Below are 18,602 nucleotides of genomic sequence, written 5' to 3' on the forward strand. Positions count from 1 at the left end.
ATCTTCTGTCGTTCCCTTCTCCTCCCGCCTTTAGTCTTTCCCAGCATCACGGTCTTTTCCCATGAGTTAGCTCTTCACATAAGGTAGCCAAAGTACTGGAGCTTCAGCATCAGTCCTTCCAGTGAATATTCAGGGTTGATCTCTTTTAGGATTGACTGGTTTGATCTCCTTCCACTCCAAGGGACTCTCATTGCTAAAGATTATATAGGCATTTAAAAGATAAGAAGATAATATAAGCCACATTATACCTAAATTTTCATGCTAGTTAAAATGACAAAATTTGGAAAGTTCTAATAGCTCTATATAAAAGAAATTGAAATACTTAATTAAAATATTTTTAAAAATTAACAAAATATTTTCCACAAGGAGATTTCCAGCATATCTTCATGCTTATAAGAAAGTAATAAAACTAATGATATATGAACTTCCTGAGTTCACAAAAAGATCAACATACTTAAACCTAGTAAGGATATTATAAGAAAGGAAAATTCTTGACATTTCTCCCTTATGAACACACATGCAAAAATTCCAAATTAATTGTTAACAAATCAAATCCAATGGTATATGAAAAGATAGTACCAATAAGCAAGCTGTTTCTTTCAAGAATGCAAGATTTGTTTAACATTTGGGAATCAGTCAGTGAAATTTGCCACATTAAAATAGAGGAGGGCAATCATATGATCTTCTCATTAGAAGAACTATCATTTCATAAATCTGACACCCAGTCATTATAAAAGTCTGTGGCAAATCTAGAATAGAAGAATTAATGGTCATAATAATCATAATTATGACCGATATGACATAATTATGGCAGGTATTGAAACCTTTCCTCTTAAGAATGAGAATAAGGATATCTCCTCTCATTACTTCTATTCAGGATATGCTGGAAATCTTAGCCAGTGCAATAAGGTAGGAAAAAGTTGAGGATATAGAAATAGGAAAGTAAGATTTAAAACTGTTATTTCTCACACTTGATGATCCAATTGTATATATAGGACCTACAAAAGAATTATTGCAATTTATAAAATAATTTCATAAATCAATGGACAAGTGACCAATAAAAAAGTTTTTTCATATATTATCAAGAAATAATTAGAAAATAAAACTTAATAAAATGACAACATTTACAATAACATCAAAAAACATGAGCTATCAGGAATTCTTTGGTGGTCCTGTGACTAAGACGCTGTGCCCCCAATGCAGGGAGGGCCTGGGTTCTACCCCTGGTCAGGAACTAGATCCCACATACCACAACCAAAGATTCCACATGCCACAATGAAAGTAGAAGATTGTATGCCACCATTAAGACCTGTCACAGCCAAATAAGTAAAAGAACTAAAAATATTAAACAAACAAAAAAAACACCATGAGATATCAAACTGGAAGTCTATAAAGAATATGTACATAGACAATGGCAAAACATTATTGAATGAAATTAAAACAATATATAAACAAATAGAGGAATATACAGTGGCCATGAACTAGAGGACTCAGTATAATAAAGATGTCAGTTCTATCCAAATTTATCTACATATTCAAGGTAACCTCAATAAAAATCCCAGCAGGTTTTGTACATATAATTGCTAATCTGATTCTAAAACATATAAAGAATCTCAAAAAGAAAAAAAAATCTTGAAAACAAAATGAAGGGTTTGTACTACTGTTTTCAAGATTTACAAATCTGTAGTAATGAAAGCAACTTATGTTTGACTTAAGGGCTTCCCTCATAGCTCAGTCAGTAAAGAATCTGCCTGCAATGCAGGAGACCCAGGTTTGATTCCTGGGTCGGCAAGATCCTCTGGAGAAGTAAATGACAACCCACTCCAGTATTCTTGCCTAGAGAATTCCATGGACAGAGGAATCTGGCAGGATACAGTCCATGGGATCGCAAGAGTTGGGCACGACTTAGCGACTAAACTACCACCATGTTTGACTTAATGATGGACAAATAGACCATCAGAAGAGAATTAAAAAGTACAAGAAGAGAACCATACATGGTCATTTAGTTTATGACAAAGGTGACAGTACAATGCAGAGGGGGAAACGGCCTTTTCAATAAGTGATGCTAAGTGGTATATATTCCATAAGAAAAAATAATGTATCTGGACCCTTAGCTCACAATATAAACAAAGATCAATTCCTAATGAATTTAGATCTGAACATACAGATAAAACATATAAGGTTATAAAAGAAAACAAAAATACCATGGCCTTAAACAGGGTCACAGAAAATACTAACCATAAATGAAAATGTTGATAAACTGTACTATGTTAATATTAAGAACTTTTTTCAACAAAAAAACACAATTTAAAAGACAAAACTTTTTAGTAGATTGTTGAGAATATTTGCCATAAAATGTATGTGACCAAAAAAAGAGATGTATTCACAATAGATAAAGAACTACAAATCAGTAAGATAGAGGTAAACCAATAGGGGGAAAAATGGGCAAAAACTTGAACAAAATCTTCACAAGAGAAGATATCCAAATGAAAAGGTATGTCCAGCTTTATTAGTCATCAAGAAAATACATATGCTTAGAAGCTGACCTCTCTCTCATGATCTCTACGCATTTCATCTAGCTGGCTGGACTCACTGCAGAGTCCTTGGATCTCAAAAGTGAAGGTTGCAAGAGGGAAGAAGCAGAAGCTGCCCAGTCCCCTTGGAGGTGAGGCTCAGCACTGCCAGTGTCACTTTGACCATGTTGCACTAGGGGAAGCAGTCACAGAACCAGCTAGGGTTCCAAAAGGAGAGGGAAGAAACTTCATCTCTCAGTGCAGAGAGTGACAGAGGATTAGCAGTCATCCACAACCCATCACATCTTCCCACCTCCCTTAAATGGATGCTTGTCCAAAACTAGCTCTATCATCAATGTTCACTTCAAATCCTCTCTCTTTTATAAATTATTAACCCCCTAAACTGAAAATAGCTCTTCTATTTCCCCTGTGAACTCTCATTTTATCTTTACCTTTCTTGGGGCATTTTTAAATTTCAACCTTGAATTATTTATATGTCTTATCTCCTCTACATTTTAAATAACATTATTTCTAGTTCCTTAAATAAGAAATTCATATTATATAAAATAATCAGCATCTATTTTGAATAATATGTGCCTCCCCCCATTGCTTTATATATATGAGGTAGTAATGTATATTGAGGAAGATTAGAATAAAATTTAAGCTTTCTAATAGGCCAATATTGGGTACTTCTGAGGGCCTTTGGCTTGCCATTTCCTTCCTCGTCCTTAACTGTGTTTTTTAAATACAAATATGCAAAATGACACTAAGTGATGTTTGTGTGTATTTTACCAGGCTCATGTTGGTGGTGCGCTGGGAAGCAGGGAATATCATAATAAAAGAAACACAATACTCAAGAAATGACTGTAGGGGAAAAAAAAGGGTATCTTTCCTCCCAGATTAGGATCTGAAGTGAAAAAGTGAAAGTGTTAGTCTCTCAGTGGTGTCTGATTCTTTGCAGCCCCATGGGTTTTAGCCTACCAAGTCCCTCTGTCCATGGAATTCTCCAGGCAAGAATACTGGCATGGGTAGCCATTCCTTTCTCCAGGGGATCTTCCCGACCCAGGGATTGAACCCAGGTCTCTCTCATTGCAGGGAGATTCTTTATCATCTGAGCCACCAGGGAAGTCCATATACACTTCCAGTTTTATATGGAGTATAGTCTATCTCATGAATTATAATCTTTGAAAACAAAATCATCCACTTTCTGCTTTATTGGAACTTCCAGGGCTTCAAATTATCTTGGGATACTTTTTACTCTTACTGGTGGCTCAGATGTTAAAGAGTCTGCCTGCAGTGCAGAAGACACGGGTTCAGTCCCTGGGTGGGGAAGATCACCTGGAGAAGGGAATCCACTGCAGTGCTCTTGCCTGGGAAATCCCATGGACAGAAAAGCCTGGGGGGCTACCATCCATGGGATCACAAGGAGTTAGACACAACTGAGCCACTAAAACTTTTCACTTTTTCAGGTTTTAATATAATGGTAAACCCTTGAACCACCTACCTACACAGGAGAAGCAAAATCTGACAATAACTGCATTTTAAAAAATTGTGATCTACCTAGAGGAAATAGTCTACAGTTATAAACAGAAAAAGGTAAACACATTACTCATACCTTTGACAGCCAAAAAGTATTATGTGTTCAGTGCTATGCTCTTTATGACTGTTGAAAAATAAAAAGTGTAATATGATACCTGATATCAGAAAATATACAGGCTACTTGAAAAGATAAATATTAAAGGAATTAACACAAAGGCTTTAGTTTAGAAATAAAAGGAAAAAGAGGAATCACTGTGGACTATAACAGCAAAATAAAATTTTGTTTGAGGAGTTTGGAAATGAGGTAGGCCTACAAAGAAGGGCAGCATTTAGAAAAGTTAGTAAAGAACATTCCATATTTGAGAAAGTGGAAATTAGTTACAGTAGAGCCAAGAATAATTGTTACATTTTAACCAGATAACAGGGAAGAGCTTACTCATCTTGAGCAAGGCTACATATTGGAGAGTGTTGGGAAATAAAATTTAGTGAGTAAAGTAGAGTAGATTATAACAGACTCTAAATGGTTGCTAGACACTGTGATTCAGGTTTGGTGCAGTAAACAACTTGAACCCATTTTCAAACTTGACTGTGAGGGTGAACTAGAGGGAACCTCACTGAGTTTAACATAGGAGAATTCTTCCTGAAGCACAGTTGGGTAGAAATCTTGTTTGCCATAAATTCAGCATGACTTTCCATAAAAAGAGTATTATTTTTGACATAAAGCAAAGGTCAGAGTTTGGGTGTGTGTTTGTGCCCATGAACACGATGATGTGTATAGGTGTTTTAGTTTCCAAAGTCAGGGTCATGAGGCAGGTTAGGGCTACACAGTGTCATGGCAACTAAGCAAGCTGTTCATTTCAGTCCAAAAAGTAGTTCAATTCACTAGAAAACACTCAGTCAACAAAGTTTAAAGTTTTCATTTCATAAATATGCTTTGAAAACACATTGTTAATTTTACAGAAAATCATTAGGTTAAAGAAATTACCTTTTGGATACACTTACTAATGGAGTAAAATAATTCCAATATATAATTTACTTCTAAATGCCTCAGAGTTTCAGGAAGTGTTAATAAAGCCCTGACTTCCTGTATCTTAAACCAAAGATTAAGTCTGATCATTGCTTTCCTGGGTCTTAGTAAAACAAATTTTGAAAGTTATAATGGACTTCTTGGAAAGGTAATGACATATAGGCATATTTACAAAATTCCTTTCTTTGATTTCCAACTTAAATTAAGAAAGGTTAGGCCTAAACAGAAAACTATAATGCCACTGAACAACTGTTATACAGTACTATTTAGACTGTACTCAAAGGATAGTTGAGAAAGGATACCGAGAGCCAAACTTAAACTTTCTAGTTTATGAAGACAGAACAGAGTTGCAGGTGACATATGATAGAAAATCTAAAGATTCACACTTTCATATTGTTAGCTTTGAAAAGCCAGAAAATACTCAACATAGGTTCTGGTCTTCTTCTGGTAAGCAAAATTGGCAGTAGATGAGAAACAGCTTCTCCAAGCTACAGGCAGTTATCTCTGATGTGTGCTTTTAACCAGAGGTGGCGCTGCTGCTGCTGCTAAGTCACTTCAGTCATGTCCAACTCTGTGCAACCCCATAGACGGCAGCCCACCAGGCTCCCCCGTCCCTGGGATTCTCCAGGCAAGAACACTGGAGTGGATTGCCATTTCCTTCTCCAGCGTATAAAAGTGAAAAGTGAAAGTGAAGTCGCTCAGTTGTGTCCGACTTTTAGCGACCCCATGGACTGCAGCCCACCAGGCTTCTCCGTCCATGGGATTTTCCAGGCAAGAGTACTGGAGTGGGGTGCCATATCTTGAGGTAAACTTTAAGCTGTAGGGTATGAGATCCTTCCTTTCATGTTTTTCTCTACATTTTTTTTAACTCCTGAACTGGAGGATGCTTCTCTGTGTTGGGAGTTTATCCTGTTTTGTGATTTGGTCCCTAGCCCGTCAGGCTCCTCTGTCCATGGGATTTTCCAGGCAAGAATACTGGAGTGGGTTGCCATTTCCTTCTCCATTTTAAAAGGTGGATCTATAATTAACAATAACATTTAAAAAATCAGAAAGAAGGAACAGGAGGAGGGAGGGAGGGAGGGAGGAGAGCTAGATAAGAAAAAGGAAAGGGACGAGTGAGGAGAAAAGGAGTGAAAAAAAACCAAATAGACCTACTAAAGATAGATGAAGATTTACCCTAAAGAGTTTAAACTATAATGCTTTCTATTTCTTTCCCCCGCCCAGTCCCCCCAATTTAGGACACGTGTCATTTAAAGATATAAAATGGAATAAAATAAAAAGGAAAATGATATTCTAAAGAGAGAAAAATGATAACACTGAAAAACTGGAAAATATTTAGAAATGGTGAAGAGTAGAAATTATACTAGAAAACCAAACCATGACAAAAAAACAAGCTTTAGAAAATCACACAAGAAATGTGAGGGAAAGGACATAGAGAGGAGAATTACAAGAGATCCAGTAGAGGTCCAATGTACAATAGGACTGCTTTATCTAAATAAAACAGCAGAATGAAAGGAATTTTTTTTAAGTATTTAAAGATAAACTGAAGTAACATTTCTGCAGTGAAGGAAGACAGGAAGTTAGTCCAAAACCATTTGGCATAGACCAAACATGCTCATGGATGTTTTAGATAGGATCACATTTCAAAGACGTTTAGGAATGGACCAAATTTCTTATGGCTATTTTGGACAGAACTAAAATGTCCTGCAAGGTGAAGAGCAAAAGGTGTCAGTGTCCTAGATGGAAAATATAAAGAATGACAAACCTCAAGACATCTCCATGTGAAGTTACTGAACTTCATGGTTAAAGCATTCCAGCAATCAAAATAAGCCACTGATAAAGGAAGAGGTAGAAACAAACATCAACTTAATTCTCCTTAGCAGTTTTAGATGTGAAGGAATAAGAAATAATGTCAATGAAGTTTAGGAGAAGAGATTTGACTCGGACTATCAGGCAAAGGAAGCCAATAATAACTAAATGTTTGTCATTTAGTATACCTTATATAGCCATATGTCATTTGTATTAGAATTGCATCTAATAAAAGGTATTTACTGTGGGGGGGTGGAGAGATTTGACTGTAGAATTACATACTCAAATTAGTATTCAGATGTCAAGACAATATGAAATAAGCACAAACAGACAACATTTGAAGAAGCATATGTCCCAGGTTTACAAGTACCATTTTTGAAAAGTATATTTGTCAGTACAGCTAATACAGATAATCATCCAAATAAAAACTATAGAAATGGCAGAGTCACTGGATGAGAGATGATTGATGAGTACTTCACTTAGTTGAGCGTAAAATTAAGGTCAAATTACTAATGAAGTATAAAACAATGTAATTATAATTCTTAAAAGAAAAACTACTTTTCATTGAGTTTCAGAAATAGTGATAAAAGATTCAGTGAACACCACAGTATCAGAATTCTGGGCATGAAACAGACAACATTTCAAAAAACTTGAAGATCATTTCTATATATCATCTGTATGTTTATATTGGGATGAGAATCCCTGCAGCCTGGTGAGCACCACATATAGTCAACAGCTGCTGCTGCTGCAAAGTCACTTCAGTCGTGTCCAACTCCGTGTGATCCCATAGACGGCAGCCCACCAGGCTCCTCTGTCCCTGGGATTCTCCAGGCAAGAATACTGGAGTGGGTTACCATTTCCTTCTCCAACACATGCATGCATGCCAAGTCACTTCAGTCGTGTCTGATTCTGTGCAACCCCATGGACAGTAGCCCACCAGACTCCTCTGTCCACGGAATTCTCTAGGCAAGAGTACTGGAGTGAGTTGCCATATCCTTCTGCAACAGTCAACAGCAGGGAAGGCATTATTGATACCTTTGACAGATTCTGTTACTACTGTTCACCCATTTCTGCCTCTACCTAAGGAGGCTTATACTTGCCCATTTCATTGAAGTTATACTTGGTCATGACTTACATGAGCCAATAAGATGTGAGCTGAAATGTCATAAAAGAGATGGGAAGAAGCTTTTAAAGCTACTTTGTGCTTCTCTATCACCTGAATCCCAGAATGGACATCAGGAAGCAGCATCACAACCAATAACTAATATTAATTAATCCTTATAGTTGTAAGTCACTCAGGTTTAAGGAGTAAGTTTTATACAGCAGCAAACTCAACCTTTTGTCACTAGCCCTAAGGCTGAAGAGGGAAGATCCAAGGGCTCAAGGTGTCACTAGAAGTAACAAATGAAATCTTGAAAGGGGAGCCACAAAGTTGGAACTGAAGTCATAAAGAAGCATAGTGTAGTCCAGAACCATAATCAAGTAATAGGGAATGGGGCAATAAATACCCTGATTTCTCTTTCCTCCTTGCCCTGTCTCTTATGTCCTACTTGTGGCTCTCTTTGGCCAAATCCAGCTGGAGGCTGAGGATTAAGGAATGATGCATTCTATAGAATTCATTGTCACAATTTGAGTATCCCATAGTCATTCTGAGATGAGGTTTGGGTGCAAAATCTTTACTAGGGAATCTTCCCAACCTGAGGATCAAACCTGTGTCTCCTGCATGACCAGTGGTTCTTTACCACTGAGCCACCAGGGAATCAGATCAGATCAGATCAGTTGCTCAGTCATGTCCGACTCTTTGCGACCCCATGAATCGCAGCACGCCAGGCTTCCCTGTCCATGACCAACTCCTGGAGTTCACTCAGACTCATATCCATTGAGTCAGTGATGCCATCCAGCCATCTCATCCTCTGTCGTCCCCTTCTCCTCCTGCCCCCAATCCCTCCCAGCATCAGAGTCTTTTCCAATGAGTCAACTCTTCACGTGAGGTGGCCAAAGGACTGGAGTTTCAGCTTTAGCATCATTCCTTCCAAAGAAATCTCAGGGCTGATCTCCTTTAGAATGGACTGGTTGGATCTCCTTGCAGTCCAAGGGAATAATTCTAGCCAAAGATTAATTCTATGCCAAAATTGTTAGGAAAATAACAATCTAAATACTCATTGCCAAACAAATGGATACAACCAAAGTTATACACAGGATCTTAAAGTTGTTTTAATATGAAACAGTTAAAAAATTAAAAAAGAGTAACAAAACATTCTACTCAAGGGTTTAAGAAATAAAAGTAATCACAGAACAAACAGAAGAAAATTATTAAGATAAAGGCAAAAATTAATGAATTTGCAAAAGAAAAGCAATAGAATTAATAATTACTCTTTAAAAAGAATTTTCTTTTTTACTAGGTGAAATACTAGGTAGCCTAAATTTTAAAAACATAAAAGAAAAGCACCAATACAAATGTAAACAGGAAATAAAAAGCAGGAATAACCAGAGATCACTATAGAGAAATGTGGTTGAAAGGGAAGAAAAAATTATTAAAATAGACAAAAGATGATACTGAAAGCCTAAACCAACTAATAACTATAAGATAAAAACTGAAAACATAAAAGTCTTCAGAAATGAAATATTTTTAACCTTCAGGTGATAGAGGTTGACATATTCAAGTTCTTCCAGGGAAACAGAAGGAAAGTTGCTCATACTTTTTATGAGGGCAAATAGTGATTCCAAATCTTGTCAAAAGTAATTTAAAAGAGAAAACTACAACTCAGTTCACTTGTGAATATTGGTACAGGTGACCTAAGTAAAATTTGGTCAAGTAGAATTCAGTGATACTTGAGAACAACAACACACTGTGATCAAATTGAGTTATTACAGGAGTACAAGGCAGACCCGCTGACATGTCATCCCTGCATAGACAAGAAGGAAAACTTTGTTATCTTCTTGATAAATATTAAAATGCATTTGATACAACTTAATATTCACACATTATTTTTTTAACTTTTTATTTTGTATTGGGATATAGCCAATTAACAAACACTGTTATGATAGTTTCAGGTGAACTATGTAGTGCTGAAGAAGCTGAAGTTGAATGGTTCTATGAAGACCTATAAGACTTTTTAGAACTAACACCCCAAAAAGATGTCCTTTCATTATAGGGGATTGCAATGCAAAAGTGGAAAGTCAAGAAACACATGGAGTAACAGGCAAATTTGGCCTTGGAGTACAGAATGAAGCAGGGCAAAGGCTAATAGAGTTTTGCGAGAGAACGCACTAGTCATAGCAAACACCCTCCTCCAACAACACAAGAGAAGAGTACATATGGACATCACCATATGGCCAAATCCGAAGTTAGATTGTTTATATTCTTTGCAGGCAAAGATGGAGAAGCTCTATAGAAGCTCTATACAGTCAGCAAAAAAAAAAAAAAAAAGACTGGGAGCTGACTGGCTGAGATCATGAACTCCCTATTGCTAAATTCAGACTTAAATTGAAGAAAGTAGGGAAAACCACTAGACCATTCAGGTATGACCTAAATAAAATCCTTATAATTATACAGTGGAAGTGAGAAATAGATTTAAGGGACTAGATCTGATAGAGTACCTGATGAACTATGGATGGAGGTTTGTGACATTATACAGGAGACAGGCAGCAAAACCATCTGCGTGAAAAAGAAATGCCAGAAAGCAAAATGGCTGTCTGAGGAGGCCTTACAAATAGCTGTGAAAAGAAGAGAAGCGAAAAGCAAAGGAGAAAAGGAAAGATACACCCATCTGAATGCAGAGTTCCAAAGAATAGCAAAGAGACATAAGAAAGCCTTCTTCAGTGAGCAATGCAAAGAAATAGAGGAAAACAATAGAATGGGAAAGGCTAGATATCTCTTCAAGAAAATTAGAGATACCAAGGGAACATTTCATGCAAAGATGGGCTCAGTAAAGGACAGAAATGGTATGGACCTAAGAGAAGCAGGAGATATTAAGAAGAGGTGGCAAGAAAACACAGAAGAACTGTACAAAAAAGATCTTCACGAACCAGATAGTCACCATCGTATGATCACTCACCTAGAGCCAGACATCCTGGAATGTGAAGTCAAGTGTGCCTTAGCAAGCATCACTATGAACAAAGATAATGGAGGTGATGGAATTCCAGTAGAGCTATTTCAAATCCTAAAAGATGATGCTGTGAAAGTGCTCACTCAATATGCCAACAAATTTGGAAAACTCAGCAGTGGCCACAGGACTGGAAAAGGTCAGTTTTCATTCCAATCCCAAAGAAAGGTAATGCCAAAGAATGCTCAAACTACCACACAATTGCACTCATCTCACGCGCTAGCAAAGTAATGCTCAAAATTCTCCAAACCAGGCTTCAGCAATACATGAAACGTGAACTTCCAGATGTTCAAGCTGGTTTTAGAAAAGGCAGATGAACCACATCAAATTGCCAACATCTGCTGGATCATCTGGAGAAGGCAATGGCACCCCACTCCAGTACTCTTGCCTGGAAAATCCCATGGATGGAGGAGCCTGGTAGGCTGCAGTCCATGAGGTCGCAAAGAGTCGGACACGACTGAGCGACTTCACTTTCACTTTTCACTTGCATGCATCAGAGAAGGAAATGGCAATCCACTCCAGTGTTCTTGCCTGGAGAATCCCAGGGACAGAGGAGCCTGGTAGGAGGCCATCTGTGGGGTCTCACAGAGTCGGACACAACTGAAGCGACTTAGCAGCAGCAGCAGCAGCAGCAGCTGGATCATCGAAAAAGCAAGAGAGTTCCAGAAAAACATCTATTTCTGCTTTATTGACTGTGCCAAATCCTTTGTGTGGATCACATTAAACTATGGAAAATTCTGAAAGAGGAATACCAGACCACCTTACCTACCTCTTAAGAAATCTGTATGCAGGTCAGAAAGCAACAGTTAGAACTGCACATGGAACAACAGACTGGTTCCAAATAGGAAAAGGAGGACGTCAAGGCTGTATATTGTCACCCTGCTTATTTAACTTATATGCCGAGTACATCATGAGAAAGGCTGGGCTGGATGAAGCACAAGCTGGAATCAAGATTGTCAGGAGAAATACCAATAACCTCAGATATGCAGATGATACCACCCTTATGGCAGAAAGTGAAGAAGAACTAAAGAGCCTCTTGATGCAAGTGAAAGAGGAGAGTGAAAAGTTGGCTTAAAGCTCAACATTCAGAAAACGAAGATCATGGCATCCGGTCCCCTCACTTCATGGCAAATAGATGGGGAAACAGTGGAAACATTGACTGACTTTACTTCTTTGGGCTCCAAAATCACTGCAGATGGTGACTGCAGCCATGAAATTAAAAGATGCTTACTCCTTGGAAGGAAAGTTATGACCAATCTAGACAGCATATTAAAAAGCAGAGACATTACTTTGCCAACAAAGGTCTGTCTCATCAAGGCTATGGTTTTTCCAGTAGTCATGTATGGATGTGAGAGTTGAACTATAACGAAAGCTGAGCACCGAAGAATTGATGCTTTTGAACTGTAGTTTTGGAGCAGACTCTTGAGAGTCCCTTGGACTACAAGATCCAGCCAGTCCATCCTAAAGATCAGCCCTGAATATTCATTGGAAGGACTGATGTTGAAGCTGAAACTCCAGTATTTTGGCCATTTGATGCAAAGAGCTGACTCATCTGAAAAGACTCTGATGCTAGGAAAGATGGAGGGCAGGAGGAGAAGGGGACTATAGAGGATGAGATGGTTTGATCGCATCACTGACTCAATGGAGATGAGTTTGAGTAAACTCCGGGAGTTGGTGATGGACAGGGAAGCCTGGCGTGCTGTGGTCCATGGGGTTGCGAACAGTTGGACATGACTGAGCAACTGAACTGAACTGAACTGGTGAGGGAACTCATCCATACATACAACTGTATCCATTCTTCCTCAAACTCCCCTCCCCTCCAGGCTGCCTCATAATATTGAGCAGAATTCCCTGTGCTACAGAATAGCTCCATTTTAAATATAGCAGCCTCATATTATTGATAGGGCCTCTTATTAAAATAGGAGTAGAATAACACTTAGTATTTTCAAATCAGACATTTCCCAAACTAATTACAAGAATTCCCATTAAAAATAGTGATAAGATGAGGGTTCCTAGGGAGGATAAATTAGGAGTTTAATATTAAAATATACACACTAATATATATAAAATAAATATAATAAGTAACAAGAATTTTGCTGTATAGCACAGGGAATTATAATCACTATTCTGTAATAAAACATACAATGGAAAAGAATATAAAAATAATATATATATGAATCACTTTGCTATATGCCCAAAACTAACACAACACTGTAAGTCAACTATTTTCAATTTTTTTTTAATTTAGTGATTTATTTTTCATTTTATGACTTAGTTCAGTTCAATCGTGCCAGGCTTCCCTGTACATTAGCAACTCCTGGAGCTTGCTTAAACTAACATCCATTGAGTCAGTGACACCATCCAACCATCTTTATACTTAAAGCCACTCCAGTAAGAGAATGAAATAAGTATATTATTCTGCTCAGGCCTCCATGACAAAATTCCATAGACTGGATGGCTTAAACAATAGAAATTTATTTTCTCTTTGTTCTTGGAGAAGACCAAGATCACAGCGCCAGGATGGTCAATTTCTGTTAAGAATTCTCTTCCTGGCCTGCAGACAGGCACCTTTGCCGTGTGTCCTGACATGGCAGAGAAAGAGAGGTTGTGCTCTGGTGTCCCTTTTTATACGGACACTAATGCCATAGGAAAAGGGAAACCTTTATGACCTCATTTAACCTTAATTTCTTACCTCAAACTTGGTCACATTGGGGTTTAGACCTTCAACATATGAATTAGTGGGGAGGAGGAGGGCATCATTTAATTCAAGAAGAATCAATATTAGAAAGCAGAAGGAAAAGCATGATTGGCTTTAAATTGTATAACTATTTACCTGAAAAACCCAAGAGAATCAACTGAAAATAAGAAAAAAGTAACCTTCTGTATGGCAACAAGTAAAAATTAAAGTATGAAAGTTAAGAGCATTTTTATGTTTAAACAATATAGTTGGAAAATATATTGGAATAAAAACTCCAATCACAAAAATAAGACCAAGTTTTCAATAGCCATGAAAAAATCAAAACAATATGATGAAACCAAATGAATAAACTGTAATTTACTGAAGAATATAAAAGAAGGCTTGAACAAAAAAATGAAGCATATTTTCTTCTTTCATAGAAGTACTTAATACTTCTGTATGAAAATTCACTCTTAATGTTTAAATCCAATGCAATGCCACTCAAAACCCCATTAAAATTTGTGGCTGGGGTACTCTTACTCTTATGATGAGGTATATAGACTAACAAGGGAGAATATAACAAAATTATTCTTGCAGCTGGAAGAATGAAAATGCCATGTTAATGAAGAGAAATTTATCCTACCAGATACAATGATGTAGGATCTGAAAAAAACCAGCAGGTCAAGTAGCACAACCAAGAGTTTAGAAAGAACTGTGAGCATATCTAAGATTTTAATATATGATAAAGATGGCATTCAAATGAATTGTTGAAATACGGAAAATTACTCATCTTACGCCTTTCATCCAAGAAAATGACAGATAAAGGAAATATATAAAGTTAAAAAATAAAACCATACTAGATCTGGATGAAAATATGAGCAAACTCATTTCTGATTTATTTATAATTTCCGATGAGATAGACTTTCTGAGCATGTCTCATAAGATATAAAGGAAAATACTGATAATTATAAAACCACAAATTACATTTTAACAGAAAGGTAACACACAGAATCAAGTTTGAAAATTTCTTAAACAGAAATGTTATTTTTAACAAATGTTAAACAAAGGATTAACATTCGTAGCATCACATAAACCATCCCAATAGTAAATTAAATGACACAAACAGCATTTTATAAAAGAGGGGACAAATGGTCACTAAATATATGAAAAAGATATTCAGGCCCACTAATAATGAAAGAAATACTGACAAGTTAATATGATACCATCCTGTCTTTATTGGATTGGCAACACTGAGAGTTAGCCTATCTGGGTATGAGAAACTACACTCCTTATGGAAATTCAAATTTCTTCTCTGCTAGTCTGCAATTTGTTAAAATGTATCAAAAATTTTAGAACGCATACCCTTTGACCTGGAAATTCTGATTCTATGGCTTTATCTCAAGAAGGTAATTCAGTGTGCGCAGATCTATCTATGAGGATTCTCCTCCTAGTGTTGCTCTTTATAATCATGAAAACTGGAAAACAATGTCCCTGAATAAGAAATTGATTAAGCACATACTAGTACATCCATCCAAATTAAGATCACATACCCATTAAATACGAGCTCTTGAATTTTCACATGAGATTGACAAGGAAAGACTATAAAATATCTGTATCATATCATCCTAGTTCTTACAGTAAATATATTATACATATATAATATTAAATGTAGTAATATAAAAGATGGGCTTCCCTTGTGGCTCAGTGGTAAAGAATCTGCCTGCCAATGCAGGAGACACGGGTTTGACCCGTGGGTTAGGAAGATCCCCTGAAGAAGGAAATAGCTACGCACTCTAGTATTCTTGCCTGGGATAGCCCATGGGTAGAGGAGGCTGGCGGACCATAGTCCATGGGGTCTCAAAAGAGTCAGACGTGATTTAGGGACTAAACAACAATATAAAAGATACAGCTTTATTTTTATGTGCATATTTGATTACATAGAAAAAATACCTGGAAAAATATTTAAATATTAATAATATATGGAATTCTGGTGACAGTTTTTTCATATATTTTTACTATTTCATATTGCTTGATCCATTTTAAGATGATGCTGTTTATTCTTATGGTCAAAAAATAGTAAAATCATTTTCATTGGTGGGAAACTGATGTAACAGGGGACAGCATGGAATTCTTTAGGCAAAAATACTAGAGTGGGTAGAATTCCCTTCTCTAGGGCATCTGCCCAACCCAGGGACTGAACTCAAGTCTTCTGCATTGCAGGCATATTCTTTACTATCTGAGCCACCAGGGAAGCTCCGCAACAGGGAACATGTTATTTATAACATTTAGAAAATACTATTTTTCATGAAATCATATAGGATTGCCCAGAATTGGATAATTTCCTTTGAAATCCCATATAACATTATGATACTTGTATAAATTAAAATTATAAAAGACAAAATGAGATTTATAAGTTATTACTTTCTGTTATAAACTCAATGAAATGAGGACATTTACTTAACTGACTTTCCTACAGATCTTAACATAGAGAAATATGCAAGAAACATTTATTCAGTTGAACCAGTTGGACTTCAACTATTTTTAAATATCATAATATTTTTACCTATACTAATAAAACTGGAATTTCCAAAGACCCTAAATTTACAAATCACCCTAGTGTCAAAAACCAGATTCTGCATGCTGAGTGAAACAAAGCAGATGGATGAGTTTATTGCAAGGTTTTCCGCTTACAAGCCAGGGAACTCGAGGCTACAGGAACAATGAGTTCTCAGTTGCTCACAGACTTAGGAATTTTTATGGGAAGAATGCAGAAGTTGTTTGGCTTTTTCAGCTGGTTTGTTGCCTGGTGGTCTTCTTTCTTATTTGGATCAGGGTAGCTGAGTTAGGACGGAGAAGGCAATGGCACCCCACTCCAGTACTTTTGCCTGGAAAATCCCATGGACAAAGGACCTGGTAGGCTGCAGTCCGTGGGGTCGCTAGAGTCGGACACGACTGAGCGACTTCATTTTCACTTTTCACTTTCATGCATTGGAAACGGAAATGGCAACCCACTCCAGTGTTCTTGCCTGGAGAATCCCAGGGACAGGGGAGCCTGGTGGGCTACCGTCTATGGGGTCTCACAGAGTCGGACGTGACTGAAGCAACTTAGCAGCAGCAGCAGCAGCAGATGAGTTAGGAAACAAGAAAATCCTGAGATGGCATGAAAAGACTTAGTATTTGGGGCCTGGCTAGTGTCCTCTGCTGATTTCTAAGAAGAAAGAGCTGTGAGGTTAGGTTAAGATTCATTTTTGCTCCTGTGTTTTGACTGACGCCACTTTGTCCTTGACATAAGTGACTCCATTTGGTTTGGTTCCACACTAATTACAAAAGGAAAGACTAATAAATTGACCATTGCATAAATCTCAAGAATAATTTTTACAATAGTTAAAATTTTCTTTGGCGTTCTCAGAATATTAAAGAAAGAGATTTAAAGCTGTTTCAAGATAAAATACATCTAAAAGACCTCTAGAGTTCAAAGAGTGCACAATCAAACCCCTTATACCCAGCACTTCTCTCCAGGAAAAAAAAAAAAAAAACAGAAATGTCTGTTTTTATCCATAACTCTTTTCAAACAGCACAAGCTCAGTTTGTTTTGTTTTGTTTTAAAGAATTTTTAATATATCTTGGATGAAAAAAAAGCAGAAATGTTTTCCCGATAATTGTCTGTAATTCTGTTCCTTTTCTGTATTTTCTCTAATGTGTATCTATTATGATCAAGAACATTTTCTAATTTTGTAAATGATCAGCATGACTCAATAAAAAATAAACCAAAACAATTTTGAACACCTAACTGGTAATATTTTTAAATTTTCCTTGAGCTGGAACAATTAGATGTTTGAATTACTTACTCTGAATGCTAATGTATGAATACTTTTCTCCTGTTCCACATTCATCTCTCTATATATAAACTATTTAAATCACAGTATAATTATAGAATATGTTAGTAGAAGGAAGGCAGTGTTTTATCAATGCCTGTAAGCATCATTTACATTAGCATCTGTTACAGAACTGGCTTGAAATTTTATTTCTAGAGCCTTAAAATCTGTGGGTCACACACATTCAGTGTTTCTAGACTCTAATGTCATACGACTAAAACCATTTTTCAACCTTCCATTATTTCAACATGCTTTTGAATGCATCCGAAGACATGGGTATTATGTTTTCCTGGTTTCTTATCTCTCTTTTTTTTTTTTTTTCATTGTGTCTTGATTGGTTTTTATTTTTTTTTTTTAATTTTGTTTCTTTAGATCCTTTCATCTCTGTAAGTCTTCTAACATGTTGTTGGCTTTTCTTTCTATTTTTGTTTTCTTTTAAACATACAAAGTTAGCTCTTACTCATGTTTATATACAAGGCCTTTAACACTTTTGGCATATCAATTCTCAGATGTTTGGTAATAAAAATATCTTTCTTGAAATATGGAAGTAGGAGATAGATCTGCAAGTGTTGCAATGGGCCTGTCAGTATTTACAAAGCAACACCTAATGTTACCAGGTGATTGCAGATTTCTGGACAAAGACATACTGGTAGGGAGCTAGTCTCATAAGTAAATTTATTAGATATCACCTTTTAGATATCAATTACAAAGAAAGAATAATCTATAATATTTCTATGGATTTTATAGAATATAAAGGGACTATAACTATTAGTTTCTTCTATATGCTTATATCAGAGAAGGCAATGGCACCCAACTCCAGTACTCTTGCCTGGAAAATCCCATGGATGGAGGAGCCTGGTAGGCTGCAGTCCATGGGGTCGCGAAGAGTTGGACACGTCTGAGCGACTTCACTTTCACTTTTCACTTTCATGCATTGGAGAAGGAAATGGCAACCCACTCCAGTGTTCTTGCCTGGAGAATCCCAGGGACGGGGGAGCCTGGTGGGCTGCCGTCTATGGGGTCTCACAGAGTCGGACACGACTGAAGCGACTTAGC

The 18,602-nt window shown here is 36.9% G+C and overlaps 1 protein-coding gene across 8 annotated transcripts in view; it reads left to right on the forward strand.

The window, feature by feature from the left end:
- The window catches only part of CABCOCO1 (ciliary associated calcium binding coiled-coil 1), a 163,749-nt gene that overhangs the window by 97,286 nt on the left and 47,861 nt on the right, over positions 1 to 18,602 (forward strand). Inside the window, exons 6-7 of one of the 8 annotated variants that reach the window (XM_055590208.1) lie at positions 2,580 to 2,665; positions 3,983 to 4,138. The exons of 6 other annotated variants lie outside the window; for them this stretch is intronic. In XM_055590208.1, coding sequence (XP_055446183.1) covers positions 2,580 to 2,665; positions 3,983 to 3,989 — 93 coding nt within the window. In that variant the 3' untranslated portion in view covers positions 3,990 to 4,138. Of the gene's footprint in view, positions 1 to 2,579; positions 2,666 to 3,982; positions 4,139 to 18,602 lie in introns of those variants that run through there. One more of the 8 variants, XM_055590199.1, reaches the window with a different exon arrangement.

The sequence above is a fragment of the Bubalus kerabau genome, chromosome 1 (genome assembly GCF_029407905.1).
Source record: "Bubalus kerabau isolate K-KA32 ecotype Philippines breed swamp buffalo chromosome 1, PCC_UOA_SB_1v2, whole genome shotgun sequence".
Taxonomy (NCBI): Eukaryota; Metazoa; Chordata; class Mammalia; order Artiodactyla; family Bovidae; genus Bubalus; species Bubalus kerabau.